This window comes from Pseudorasbora parva, chromosome 2, assembly GCF_024679245.1.
Source record: "Pseudorasbora parva isolate DD20220531a chromosome 2, ASM2467924v1, whole genome shotgun sequence".
NCBI classification, from domain to species: Eukaryota; Metazoa; Chordata; class Actinopteri; order Cypriniformes; family Gobionidae; genus Pseudorasbora; species Pseudorasbora parva.
Genome location: NC_090173.1, coordinates 44,362,003 through 44,377,679, shown reverse-complemented (window position 1 = coordinate 44,377,679; position 15,677 = coordinate 44,362,003). Strand labels below are relative to the sequence as shown.

Here is a 15,677-nt window from a genome sequence, read left to right as displayed (position 1 = left end):
ACCTTCTCCACGTCGGCTTTGGTGGCATTGAGGTCTTGATCTGTTTTGTCTGCATATTGAGTAGCCTTTTCTGCTTCCCTCCACTCCCTTTCAAATCGTTTTTTACTCTACCAAAAAAAAAAAAAAAACAGTGCTCTTATTTGCAGCAATTAAAGAGATAATTTACCCAAGAGTTAAGATTGTGTCGTCATTTACTTTCATGTTGGTCCAAACCTATATCACTTTCTTTGTTCCTCAGACATATTTCTACTGGCTATTACACACAAATAAAACAAGGCATTTAGCATCACTGAATTCAAACCTGCTTTGCGCATTCATGTGGCAAATTTATAGTCCCTGTGAAGGCAGGGGTTCACATGACACTGGTGCCAAAGACTTAATTCGGCCAACTGGTAAGCATATTTCCATTGTCTGAATCGCGCCGTATTATCTATATAGTGCACTACTTGCCATTCACGAAGTGTAAGTAAATGTGTGAACATGTGACTGATTTGAGGAACAGGCATGTATGGCAAGTAGCTGCTATTATGGTAAGTGCACTTTAATTTTGAATGAATATTACATATATTTTCTATATACAGTCTTGTTCAAAATAATAGCAGTACAATGTGACTAACCAGAATAATCAAGGTTTTTAGTATATGTTTTATTGCTACGTGGCAAACAAGTTACCAGTAGGTTCAGTAGATTCTCAGAAAACAAATGAGACCCAGCATTCATGATATGCACGCTCTTAAGGCTGTGCAATTGGGCAATTAGTTGAATTAGTTGAAAGGGGTGTGTTCAAAAAAATAGCAGTGTGGCATTCAATCACTGAGGTCATCAATTTTGTGAAGAAACAGGTGTGAATCAGGTGGCCCCTATTTAAGGATGAAGCCAACACTTGTTGAACATGCATTTGAAAGCTGAGGAAAATTGATGGGTCGTTCAAGACATTGTTCAGAAGAACAGCGTACTTTGATTAAAAAGTTGATTAGAGAGGGGAAAACCTATAAAGAGGTGCAAAAAATGATAGGCTGTTCAGCTAAAATGATCTCCAATGCCTTAAAATGGAGAGCAAAACCAGAGAGACGTGGAAGAAAACGGAAGACAACCATCAAAATGGATAGAAGAATAACCAGAATGGCAAAGGCTCAGCCAATGATCACCTCCAGGATGATCAAAGACAGTCTGGAGTTACCTGTAAGTACTGTGACAGTTAGAAGACGTCTGTGTGAAGCTAATCTATTTTCAAGAATCCCCCGCAAAGTCCCTCTGTTAAAAAAAAGGCATGTGCAGAAGAGGTTACAATTTGCCAAAGAAAACATCAACTGGCCTAAAGAGAAATGGAGGAACATTTTGTGGACTGATGAGAGTAAAATTGTTCTTTTTGGGTCCAAGGGCCACAGGCAGTTTGTGAGACGACCCCCAAACTCTGAATTCAAGCCACAGTACACAGTGAAGACAGTGAAGCATGGAGGTGCAAGCATCATGATATGGGCATGTTTCTCCTACTATGGTGTTGGGCCTATTTATCGCATACCAGGGATCATGGATCAGTTTGCATATGTTAAAATACTTGAAGAGGTCATGTTGCCCTATGCTGAAGAGGACATGCCCTTGAAACGGTTGTTTCAACAAGACAATGACCCAAAACACACTAGTAAACTGGGCAAAGTCTTGGTTCCAAACCAACAAAATTAATGTTATGGAGTGGCCAGCCCAATCTCCAGACCTTAATCCAATTGAGAACTTGTGGGGTGATATCAAAAATGCTGTTTCTGAAGCAAAACCAAGAAATGTGAATGAATTGTGGAATGTTGTTAAAGAATCATGGAGTGGAATAACAGCTGAGAGGTGCCACAAGTTGGTTGACTCCATGCCACACAGATGTCAAGCAGTTTTAAAAAACTGTGGTCATATAACTAAATATTAGTTTAGTGATTCACAGGATTGCTGAATCCCAGAAAAAAATTTTTTTCTACAAAATAGTTTTGAGTTTGTACAGTCCAAGGTAGACACTGCTATTTTTTTGAACACACCCCTTTCAACTAATTGCCCAATTGCACAGCCTTAAGAGCGTGCATATCATGAATGCTGGGTCTTGTTTGTTTTCTGACAATCTACTGAACCTACTGGTAACTTGTTTGCCACGTAGCAATAAAAAATATACGAAAAACCTTGATTATTCTGGTTAGTCACATTGTACTGCTATTATTTTGAACAAGACTGTATGTAAATTGTCATAGTTTTGGAGCACCCTCACTTAACGATAACCTAATATATACTTAAAGGGTTACTTCAGCGATCAGCATATGGCCTTGTATCAGTAGAAACCCTAGAGTATATTCGAATGATTGTGCTTTCCCCCCTCATATCCCCCTGAGACAAGAGATTTATGCATTTTATTTCTGGAAAAATTCCTCCTATGATGGAAATTGACGATATTTGCATCATAGGAGGAATGTTTGGAATAAGGTTAAAGACTACAGCCAGCAGAGGGAGCCATTTCCGCATGTTTTGAACTCACGCATGGGGGATGGGAGATTACACTCAGCTGGCAGGGAGAGCTCAAGTCGCAGCTACAGGCACACTCATTAAAACGGAGGTATGGAGAGCAATATAAGTGTTTTAACTTCTCAAATTAATTTCTATGAAAGTTAAGTTTGCAAAGGCATGAACTGAAACGCGCCAGACTGAACTCGCGTTGTGAATGTATGCCGCGAGTGTAGTCGTGATTACCTCAGCTCTCATCACGAGCTCATACATCAGCTCATGATGTTAAATGTAATATCACTCCTGCAGTTAGTGCTCAGTGCTGTCACTGTGACACTTGCGCGGTGACTCACTCATTATATTTAACAGACACGTTCAGTTTTTAATTGTAGTGTCTTCAACTCAGTCACAGTAATCAAGTTAGTAGCAGCGAAGCATTCTGGGCATTGTAGTCTTTTATCCCCATGAGACAAAAATAAATTTTCTGTCTTTTCTCAGTCTAGAAGGCACCAAATTCAAAAATAATTTCACATTTCTACTACATTGATGACCCAGTTTAAATACAGATTCATCTTCCCAGCGCTGAAGTACCCCTTTAATGAACAATTACCCTCACACACCTACAAGTAATGGATAGGTGTGTAGGAAAAAGTCATAAATCAAAAACACGACCTACTTGTAAAAGTATCCAAAATGCTTCATTTGCTGCAACGTTTCAGTCCCATGAACTTCATATGCCTGATGGCAAATAAAGCATTTTAATACTTTTGAAAGTAGATAGTGTGCGGGACTTTCTTTGTTTTTAACCTAATGTATATTTAATAAAGGCCATCTGAAGCTAATCGATAGGTTTTTATTAGAAAAATATATGCGTCAGTTACACTTTTTATCTTATGAAAAAAGATGAATATGGAAGGCGGTCTGACAGATGCTAGATATTTTACTTGCCATGTGGAGTATGTTTATGATGGATGGATGCACTTTTTTGAGCTTCAAACTCGTGAGCCCCGTTCTCTTAGATTAAAAACCTTGGAAACATCAGCAAATTTATTAATATAACTCCGATCAAACTAACCTGAATGAAGAGAGTCATATACTTCTAGGATAGCTTGAAGGTGATTAAATCATGGAGTGATTTTCATTTTAAAGTGAACTAATCCTTCATCACCACCCCAGTGTAAATGATTATAAGAGCAAAAAACAATAGTAGTTTTAAAGAGAGATCATCTAATCTAAAACAACTTTGTTCCTTTAAAGTAATGTGCACTCCAGATGCGCATCATTATCAATTATTAATGAAATCTGAAATAGCTGCCCATTATTAAGTGAGATAAGTTTGATATTACATTGCATATCAAAATATTTGAATGGGTCTCTGTTTACACTCCATACCCACACCTGAGCAAACACAACAGCCACAGAAACAATCAGTAAACAATCACTTTCAGTCGTCCTACAAAAGAGCACTCTCCTCACTGTCAGCACTTACGCCACAAAGAGACGTAACGCAAGCCTCTGACAGTCTGCTCAGAGTGATACGCTCAAAGGCACAGAGTTTGATACAACGCCCACAACAGGGTCTCATCACAACATGTCACAGAGAGAAACTTACATTGTCGAGCTGCTTGTAGGTGCTCTCAAGAGACTGTTGGGCTTTCTTGGCATCTGACAGATGCTGTACGAGAGAGAGAGAGAGAGAGAGAGAGAGAGAGAGAGAGAGAGAGAGAGAGAGAGAGAGAGAGAGAGAGAGGAGAGAGGAGAGAGAGAGAGAGAGAGAGAGAGAGAGAGAGAGAGAGAGAGAGAGAGAGAGAGAGAGGTAATTGTACTTTTGGCTTTCTGACATCATATCAAAAAAAGATGCAAAAAACATATTTTCTTGTACAAAACTGAAAACCATAAAATGGTCTGCATAAAATAAAAATGATTCCTATATATTTTCTAAATTAATCATTATCTCAAGTAAAATTTTCTTAGTATTGACTGCACGTTCATATTCAAATCTCCATCCAATCAACAGCTAAAGCACAAAACCAACTCCCCATCTTACATTTTTGATAGGCCTTTTCACTGTGATGTACATCACAATACAGGAGAAAAGATCTGTTGCTACGTCCATAACATTGCAAATTTGCATAGTGGCTGCCAGTGTGTTGCTTATGGTAGCTAAAGTGTTTTAAACAATTTTGGTTATTGCTAAAAATTGTTGTGAATGGTTGTCAGGGCACTATATGCGGTTGGTACTAAATTGTTTTAGTGTATTGTTATGTGGTTGCTAGGTTGTTCTGGGAGGTTGCTAGGGCATATACAAATGTTTGCTTACTGGCCCATGTCAAAAGAGCCCAGCCAAAAGCTTCTGATATCCTAAACCCTGGATAGAACTCAGGACCCTCCTTCTACATGTGACTTTTTTCCCACCCGTAATATCATTCTGCCAGGCAAAAATATGATCACTTATCAAATAAATCAGAGGCATCAGTCTAATCTATATCAGAGACATGCAGGGTTGAGCAATTGTAATAGTGATTTTTGCCTTAGGAAGCAAAAACAATAAAGCAGAGTCCCATAAATTCCAAGTGATAAACAAGAGAAGACAGCTGAGGTTATATGATGAGCATCAACTGTTGTTTATGAAGATAACCAAAGCATTCCTCGAACAGTGTGGCACAAATCAAAAAGAGACTTCCTCCCCAATAGACTATAATGTTTCTTCACAAGTTCTCCACTGCCTCTCCTTCATACCCACAATCCCCCTCTCTGTGTCCTTCCCAGCCCTCCGTCCCACAGCATGCTTTATTTTAAGCATGGCCCAGTTTCTCCATCTGCCGCTCTCGTTTTCGTTCTCGTTCGCTCACCATCTTGCGCTCCTGTTTGAGCTCCTGCAGGTACTTCGTGAGCTCGATGCAGATATTGATCATCATGTTCTCAGCGATAAGCTCCCTCTGGCCTGCATAGTCGTTCATCTCATTCAGGATGTCCAGAAAGGCCTGGTGATTGGAGAACCTGAAGAAAAGTGATACGAATGAGATCTTTAGGACTTTCTTTTAGTCATTTGTGATAACTGCAAGTTTAAAAATCATGCGCATTTATTAACCGATCTTTTCAAACTAAATAAAAAAACTCATTGGGGGTTGCAAACAAGTTAAGAAATAATCATCAGTCAAAATTATATTATATTTATATTTCACAATCCAATCAAAATCTGATGTTTCACTCTGAGCTACGCCACATTATGGAGGTTCAATGTGTTGCAAATGTTGTTTCATCACCTGTGGCTGTGGCTGATTTAAATACTACCTGATTTCCATGAGTGACTTCATTAGTTTTGCTTTCCAGAGGGAGCATACGTAAAGTCATTTACAGGTGTATGTGCTTGTTTGTTGAGCTCATGCGCTTTTTGTTTGGAGATGGCAACGGCCCCACAGGTCCTGCTGCTCAGCCACCGTAGCAACATCAGACATAGCTCAGCGTACCACAGTGAACTGATTATCGTGACTGGGGATTTGTCAGCTTTATTCTCTAATAGCACATTGTTCAGGTTGGACAATTCACTTGTCATCACAATTGTGAGGGAAATTAATTCATACAGCTTTTGAAACGTGCAAAATTACCTGCATTCCTGCTCTTCTTTGCTGCCTCGTTTAGGGCTGTATTTCTTGGTTAAATTCCTAGCAACCAGAAAAAGAAGACACTGCCTGATGGCCGGATCAACAACATCATAATAAATGTCATTTGAAAGTGCTCAAGTTTCAAATAGCAAAAGGTTGCATAACATGCCATGCTGGAGACCGAAAACTGCAGAGGTCCTGCTGGAGCAGGTGGCCATGAAGCATTTGCATGGGGCATTGATTGCAGAACATTTGTTCTTTCCAAAACACAGACATCAGAGTATTTAGGGGAATTAAATCATAGGGACATTTTTTCATTATTCTCACCATAATACTTTGCATTTATCAGGCAGAAAGGGAGTTTCCATATCTATCGTCTATATCAGGAATTTCAAACTTTTTAAATGGCAAGGACCCCTAAAAAATCCCCTTGTGAGAATAAAACAAGCAAGTGTTATGATGATGATGATATGTGATGTGATGATATATGATATATGATGAGATACATCAATTAGTTTTTATATATTCTGGTAAAAGAATGTTTTTGCTCAGGTGGCCAAAATGTCCAATCAATAGAGAAACTTTTTTTTCAGAAAGAGATAGCGATTATAGGGAATATGACAGATAACTATAACCATTTTAACATCCATGTCAGCAAACAATATTGTTCTGTTTATTTTAAGCATGTTTAGGATTTTTTTTAATCTACTGCTTTAAATGCTCTTTACACCATGATGGATTGTGAGTGGCTCAATATTTTTATCATTCATCAGCTTGAAAAATAATGATCTAAAAGTATTCTTATAGTTGAGGTGTGGACTGCTGTTCTTTTAAAGGTGTCATGAACTTGCTTTTAAACTCTTTTATACTGTTGTCTAGGGTCAAGTGACATCTGTGTGGTTTTAATGTTCAAAAACATCATAACTAATAAGTAATAGGCTATTTTCTACACTGGTTTTGAGGCTCTCCTCCTAAACGCTGGGTTTTGATGGGCGTGCCGCACTGGAGACTGGGAAGTAAACACCCACGGCTAGGATTGGATTAGCATATTTAATGATTTGATTTGAAAATCTTCAAACACAGCATTGTGTTTTAATCTCAGGCCTAGTCTACACGTACACAGGTATTTTTATTACCGGAGTTTTTCCTCCTCCGTTTTAAAAAACAATCGCGTCCACACAAGCATGGTTTAAAAAAAAAAATCTGTCCACATGAGAACGCAAAACTACGCTATGATTGGCTGCCTGATTTCCACATGGGTCCCATTCACTGGGATTGCACAGGGATGCCATGGGCTCAAGTGAAACACTTCCTACAAGTTCCTTTGCTTTGGACTCAGTTAGGCTTGGGCGGTAATACGGTAAAATGGTATACCGCGGGATCTAAAAATAGCAACGGTATCAGTTTCAATACCGTCAAACCGTCAAAAAAAAAAAAAAAAAACAGATCAACTTACATATTGCTGATCAACAATTAATTATTAAATATTTAATAAGTTGAACTAATTAAACTATTTACATATTAAATACTATTTATTTATTAAATGCCTAAATATGTGTATGCGTTGTTGTGACAGCGTGGATGAGAAAGAGAGAGAGAGAGAGGGGAAAAGACGGCGAGTCGGGCACTGAGTTATTATCGAAAAAGAACACAACTTCTGCAGTTTGGAAGTATTTTGGGTTTTGACGGTAAATACAGACGAGGCAATTTGCAAATTGTGCAACAAAAAGATGACCGCGAGAGATGGAAATACCTTGAACCTAAGGGCGCATATCCGAAACCACCATCCTCACTGCTGCGTGGATGAAAAACCGAGCGCACCCTCGGACTATGCTGTAATATTGCCGAAGCCTTTTGTCACACAGCTGGCAATGTAAGCAATAAGCATGAACTCCACAAAAATCAAGTGGACATGGGACTCACAAAAAAAAAGTCAATTGTCTGACAATTGTCTCATAACGGTAAGCATAAAACGTGCAGAGAGTTTCTCAGGGGCAGGGGCTCAAATGTAAAAAATAAAATAAAAATATAGGCCTATATATATATATATATATATATACATATATATATATATGCCAAGCCAACAGTTTGTTGACGCTGTCTGAGCCTTACATCATAATGTTTTAATTATTCACGGTAATACCGTATACCGAGGTAAAATAGGGAGGAGGTTTGACGGTATCAAAATTTGGATACCGCCCAAGCCTAGACTCAGTGACAACTGTATACACAGGTGCAGGGCCGAAGTGGACTGTAATAGCTTCACACACTTGCTTTACTATTTTGTATTATTGCATTCTGGCGCCTTTGTTCTGCAATACAATGAAATAACTGAACATGTATCTGTAGGATACTATACATGTGATAAGCGCTGTTAGTGGAGTCCACCGCATAGAATGGACTTACGTAAATCAAAAGGAGATGTGGAAAATCTGATATCAAACAAAGGAGAGAACGGCGCGCACTTCAATTTAAAAACCCGAAATCTCCGGTTTCACCATCTACACGACAACGCTGTAACCGGAGTTTCTAAAAATCTTCACCCTGGCCAGAGTTTTCAAAAAAGTCTGGTTTTAGTAACCGGATACAGCGTTCGCGTGTGGACGAACAGCCAAACTGCGTAGAAAAAGCTGCGGTTTTGAAAATACCCGTGTTCGTGTGGACAGGGCCTCAATATGTCTGCAAATCCAGCTAGGCCTGAGACTTGTTTACAAACAATTCTGCAGTTAAATGAAACAAACACGCGTATAATGTCTTCCCAACGTGAGCTGGAACTTCATTAAAAATAAAGTTCAACCACGCAGTCCTAATATTAGGATCTGAAGGAAGCTTATGCAGCGACTGTGTTCTTCCACAACCAGGAACAGCACAATATCTTCCTATCTTCATAGGCATGTTTATTTCAGCCTTGAGCCGAACAGTTCAGAGTGAGTCGATGGGCGGGGCTACTGAATTAGACGTGCTTATTCTGTTCGTTATTCTGTGTTTCGCCACACGATGACGTCAAGATTCGCACACGGTCATTTTCTGGGCCTGGTGTCTATAAAAGCTTTTCTTTGACTAACAAGGACGTTTTCAGCTCTGAAACTTACTGGATATTCTAATATTACAATGACCTTTTATATATTTCAAAAGCTCAAGGGAAAGTGGATTTCTCAATTCATCACCCCTTTAAATTTAAAAGAAAGAAGAAAAAAATCATGTGGTATAATTGACAAAGTGATTCAACCCACAAAAATACATTTAAATAAATAAATAAATAAATAAATAAATAAATACAATATGTATCAGAGAGGTCCCCTGTAGACCCTCATAAGCATGTGTCAAAGTCAATAAAAACATTTTTTTAAATCGTATTGCTTTAGTTATTTCAGCTTATAGTTATTTCAGGTTATTTAAAAAAGTTATTTCAACATCAACAATGTTTTTTATGAATTAATGTTGTTTAAGAAATTGTTATTACTTACTTGATGGCTAGACCATATTCAATTTTAACTATTGAAAATGGTATAAAAGTTTTCCGAAATCATGTGAAGCACTGTAAATCTTTAACTTTATATTTTTTTTCCTTTTCTTTTTCTTTATAGTCATTGGCTCATAAACCATATCCTCTTTGGTCTTGCCATTTGTCACGGTCAGTTATGACAGAAGCGCGGGCATACACTGAGGCATGTTTTAGTTTCGATTGACCGAACACAATTTTGTAATCCAAAGAGCTGGACTACAAAATGAAAGTAATGAAATGTGTTAAATAAGGAAGGCCATCCTATTCAAAACCAGGGTGCATTTATTTCCTTCCTTTGCACACAAGAAGCCAATGCTAAGCTTTACACTTTCACTATCCATCCACATCCCCTTAGTCATATGCTCGTCTGCTTCCACTTCCTCTCTTCTCTCAGAACGAGCGGGAGGGAGGAAAGAAAGAGGTAGCGGGCGAGGTAGCAGGCGAAACAGTCTGACAGAGATCAAGCGACTGTCAAGGCCTAGTCATGAATGAGAGGGGGAGCAGGCGCGGATATGCTTATCCTCTGGGCCGAGGCCAATGCTAGAGCTCAGAGGTGCCAACAAGTTCAGTTCTGCCCCAAACAAGTCATGAGACCCAAATATTTCACAATCAGCCCTAGCTCTGGATAAACATTCACAAGCATGCATACACATGTACACTAGGCAAACTGGATGGCCTAGATTTTAAGATCTCTTACCTTAGCTGCTTGGCATAATTCTGTTCAATCTCGGTTCGCTCCTTTACAAACTTCACATATTTCTCCACCAAGTCCAAGCCGGACTGTGTATGTTTATCAAGGATTTCATATTGGTCCTGAAATATAAAAAGAGAACAGTTCTTCAATAAACATGTCAAAAATGTTTTACTTATTTTGATTTGTCAGACACTGATCCAGATAATTTGATGGTGGTGGTCTGACGCTTGCGCCTCTAACAATGGTTACAATTTAGGATTATTTATCTTTCATAATTTAAGCATAAAAGCACTTTAAGCACATTTAAGCACTTTCTTCTTTCTGATTTTTTTTTTTTTTTACCATGCCATACAAGAGCTGCACAATTAATCGTTAAAGAGTATATGCCACATACAATTTCTGCTAATCTCATGTTAATATTGAGTACCAATAGAGGATTTCATCCTTCATATCAGTGAAGAGTATTTTGTTTTATCATACTTATCAAAGAAAGATACACTGTACTGATTCTTTCCGAAAACAGCGTGGAGTGCTGTGAGCGGAGCTAAAAATTATTAAATAAATCACGATGCGCTCTTGCTCGGGTTGATGTGTGCATACGCTCATCCGGGAGAAGTAGTGCCCATGCAAGGAATTCCACCCTTTATGACATCATACAGGGCCATATTTGAAAAACTTTCCCAAACTTGTTAAAATCCTGAAGGAGTGTATTTGGCTCAGAAATGTCATATATCCAACTCGTTTTTTGACATTTTGGCTTGCTATATTAAAAACAAATTCCTGGTCTTTTCCAAGATTTATAATAGCAGCCTTAAAAAGTGCATCCATCCATTATAAAAGTACTCCACATGGCTTAAGGGAGTTAATAAAGGCCTTCTGAAATGAATCAATGGGTTTCTATTAAAAAAAGATCCATATTTAACATTTAAAATATATAGCTTCCGGCAAACTGACTTCCGTAGTCATTTTATGGAAAAAGCATAACATCGGCCGTAGCGTAGTGTAAGTGTTTTGAAGTGCGCTTTACACTTTCTTTGTAAGTTGAATACGGAAGGCTGTCCAGCGGAAGCTAGATATTTTACTTTATGAAGTTTTAAATATGGATATTTTTCTTACAAAAATCCACCGGTTCATTTAAGAAGGCCTTTATTAATCCCCCGGAGCCATGTCGATTACTTTTCTAATAGATGGATGCACTTTTTTTGGGCTTTAAATTTTGGGCTGCCATTCACTCACATTATAAAGCTTGGATTAGCCAGAATTGTTTTTTTCATATAATTCAGACTGTAATTCGCTTTAATAGCTAAAAAAAAAGCTTTAATAGGGTTCTTGACTCAATTTTATAAAAAGGGTTTTATATAAGGAAATGCAATATGATTGCATAATACTTTCGTGTTTAATTGTGTGTGTGTGTGTGTGTGTGTGTGTGTGTGTGTGTGTGTGTGTGTGTGTGTGTGTGTGTGTGTGTGTGTGTGTGTGTGTGTGTGTTTTCTGGTGGTAAAGTACAAAAAAAATATTAAAACAAAATAAATCTAAATTAAATCCATCAAAATATCTTGTTATGGGCTTCCATAAAATATTCTATTTATGAAGCATATGACAGAACCCTTTAAAACCTTTTCCTCCAAGAGTGAAAGGTAAAACATCCACAATTTACCTTTTTTCCCTAAAATTAAAATTAACTGATGCCATCATCATCATCTTCTACGATAAGCAAAGCAAACATTGCTATTAACATAGAAAATGTAGTCTAGTGTTTCTCACTCTCTCACTCTCACTCACTCTTGTGACTGCCACATAAAATAAAATAAACACTGCAAAACAACCAATATGGAACAGAAAACACACTAGAAAATGGGCCAACAACAGAGACCGTTCAGTTGTATTAAGTATTTACTATTAAGAAGGAATCGTTAACTTTTTATAAATTCATAAGGGGAAGTTTCTCACCAAATACTTTTCTGGTTATAAATCCTCTGGAAATTATTTTTTTTAAGTATAAAAGTACATGTGTAGTCTCTTATCTATAAGTAAAAGTAAAAGCTGCATGCATTATAATTGTACAATTATTATAATTATAATAATAATAATAATAATAATTATTATTATTATTATTATTATTATTATTATTATTATTATTATTATTATATACACTGCAGCTTTAGGTGATCTTGTTCAAATCAATGTAATCACAAAGATGGAATAATTTCATAAGTTTTACTAGTTCCAAATACAGGTCAGAGCTCCGTATGACATTAAAGCTGAAAGTCTTCATCAGATTGTGTAAAGTCTCCTGAGTCGATCAAGCTAATGTAAGAGTAAATAAAAATGCAAGTGAAAAAGAGGAAGAGAACAGTGTGCCAGCCTCGTTTCTGTAGAAACTTAATGCACAAAATTTGCATTTATAGAGAGCTATTTTTGTAGGCCAACCCGGAAGTTAGCATTACCCGGTTCCCTCAACAAAATCCCAATAGGATATTATCATTGGCTTTTGGATTACACAAGGTCTGTGTCTGTGTGACTAACAAAAGCTTAGGTTTTTTTTAAACTTGATTTAGAAGTGTAAATACAAATCAGCAGAAGTCCAACGTTAAATGTAGGCTATAAACAAACTATAAATGTGTCTGCCCACATAAAGGAGAGGACATCCCAGAGGTTCCCAACCCTTGACCTTATAATGTTATCTGTGGGAGGCAGAGGGTTCCTCAGGGCTTTAAACTCATCCTGCCACAAGTGATTGAGTAGGCAGGACACAGGAAGTGGAAGTCTTCCCCACTTCCTGCTGCATTTCAGCCGTGCTCAACAAAAATATGAATATAACATTCCATTTTCCCGAACCAAAACAAAAACACACCTAGGGACTAATTTGTTAAAAATGTATCAGCATTTTCCAAAGAAAGAACATTTGAAACTGCCTGGTTTGGCTGTATTTTTCCCTTTTCACAGTTCCTTATTTGGTGGGGCACTCCGTTACATTTCAAGTACGGGCCTGACCATTTAAGAGTGATGATATCTTGAAATGTCCCCCACCCCCTCAGTGCTACCTCCATCGGCCTGGATGTAGATATGTGTTTTGAAGTGGGAAGGAGGGAGGTGCCTTTGGGATGACATTCCTAACAAGCCGAGCCATGTCCTGACTCCACCTCCTCCTCCTCTCTCCTCAAAATGGAGTCCATTAATATAGAACAAGAGAAGAATTCCCTACCCCCTCACAACCCACTCTCTCTCGCAAAAAATAGAGCGCTTTTCAACTTTTTTCAAAACAAGGCCTCGTGAGACAGTTGTTTATGTCCCAAGCTAAGCTTCTGTCAGCTTGCATATTAAGACAACAGCAAATATTTGAAATATAAAAAGAAAAAAATGTTAAGAGATGTTATTCACCCAAAAATCAAAAAGAAGGAAATTTTTTTAGTACCCACATTGACATTATTCTACATAGTGACATTATACTTATCGCAGAAGTATAATAAAATTGCAAAATTGCACTTATATGATAAGTGAAAAACAATCATTACTGTAAATGTGGCATTAGTTTTTTTCTTAAAATCCACATAAATTAAATTCTGTACATCATATACAACTGTGATGCATATTTAAAATAGTTTTTTTTTTTCATTACAGTAGGCTACTGAGAATTTTGGGGTTAGATATGCTTATTAATTATAATGAAAATAATCTTTTTAGCATATCTTAATTTATTATACATTGGAAACAAAGATATTTTAATACTTTCTCATCTCAGTTGTCTATCTATTGAAAATCTAAGTATACAGTAATCAAAATTTTTGAACTTCAAAAAGTACATAAACATTTTTGGATGGATGGACAAAAATGATGAGAGAATATTAAAAGTATATTTTTTGTTCTGAAAATGAGTGAAAGATGGGTGAACTAAACCTTTAATGTAACAGCTGTGGCCAAAAGTATTGGCAGTGACATACATACTGTGAGCGACTGTACATTTTGTTGCAATATTGTCCTGTTTAACACTGTGAAGATGCTTTGAAACAATCATCATTGTAAAAGCGCTATATAAATAAAGGTGACTTGACTTTCGCAAGATTTGCTGCTTCAGCATTTCCAGATGATTTATTTCATGTTTCTATGATATACTGGAAAACAATGATATGCATTGCATACGTTTTAAAGGATTTCCTTGGCAAAAACATTTATGCAAAGTGTCAGTATACAGTGTTGACCCTTCTTCTTCATTACCCCTGTAATTTGCTCTGGCATGCTGGATATCAGCTTCTGGGCCACAATCTGTGGGCTTCTACTTGTCCACTCATGTTTTCAGAATAGACCACAGGTCAACATTTCAATGTAATGATCTCAGAGCCACTTCATTATCACTCTTCCTTTGTGACATGGTACTTTATCATGCTGGAAAATGCACGGATCATGACCAACTTTCTTCTGGCTCACTGGGGGAAGTTGACATTGTAGGACGTTTTTATACCATTCTGTATTCCTGGCAGTGTTTGTGGGTGGAACTGGGAGAGAGACACTCCCTTGGATGAAAAGCAGCCCCACACATGGATGTCTCAGGACGCTTCACTGTTGGCACGACACAGGACTCGCCTTCTCCATACAATCAATTTCCAGACATCCCAAACAGCCAGAAGAAAAATAACTTTGCACCAGTCTTCTGCTGTCCAATTCTTGTATTTCCTGCAGAATTTCATCCCGTCATTGATGTTTTTCTTGGAGAGAGGTGGCTTCTTTGCTCCCCCTCTTCACACCAAGCCGTTGTTCAAAAGCCTTCACCTCACTGTGCATACAGATGCACTCGCACCCAACTGCTGCCAATATTGAGCAGCTCTGTACTTGGGATGACACGATTCCATAGCTGGGACATCTTCCATAGCAAGCGTCCTCTTTACTTTACCTTTCTCCTAGAAGTTTTTAATGATTTAGTAAATAGCTCTTACAAGTGCAATATTCTTTACAGCAATTTCCTTGCATGTGAGGCCTTTGTAATGCAAAAAGATAATTGCTGCACTTCTTTCATTGCAGGGAACCATTGCTAACACAAGAACATTATAATTGCACTTCTTCCTTCCTTTTATAACACTCAGTCTTCTTATAATCCAAAGAGAATGATGGAGTGAGTTCACTTGTGCTCATTCACACACACTTTCCCATGTGCCTGATGATATGATTCGTGAAATTATGTTAGCTGGTCATTTTTTACAAAACAGTGAAATTTGGGACGAAACTTATTTACACTTAAAGAGTTTCATGCTCATTTAAAGAGTTTCATGCTCATTTTAAACATGGCCTTAAAATTTCAAAATACGAGATAGACGTATTAATATAAGTATTTCTGAGGCAAATACAATCCTTCAGGATTCAACCAGAGCGAGCGAAAGAGCGCACGTCAACAAGCTTCGTTCAG

The 15,677-nt window shown here is 37.7% G+C and overlaps 1 protein-coding gene across 4 annotated transcripts in view; it reads right to left on the bottom strand.

The window, feature by feature from the left end:
• Positions 1 to 15,677, bottom strand: part of trip10a (thyroid hormone receptor interactor 10a) — a 37,380-nt gene that overhangs the window by 16,722 nt on the left and 4,981 nt on the right. For all 4 annotated transcript variants that reach the window (XM_067421368.1, XM_067421375.1, XM_067421384.1 and 1 more), the window contains exons 2-6: positions 10,283 to 10,398; positions 6,084 to 6,140; positions 5,328 to 5,475; positions 4,088 to 4,150; positions 3 to 107 (exon numbers count right to left, since the gene is read on the bottom strand). In XM_067421368.1, the coding sequence (XP_067277469.1) occupies positions 3 to 107; positions 4,088 to 4,150; positions 5,328 to 5,475; positions 6,084 to 6,140; positions 10,283 to 10,398 (489 nt within the window). The remainder of the gene's footprint in view (positions 1 to 2; positions 108 to 4,087; positions 4,151 to 5,327; positions 5,476 to 6,083; positions 6,141 to 10,282; positions 10,399 to 15,677) is intronic.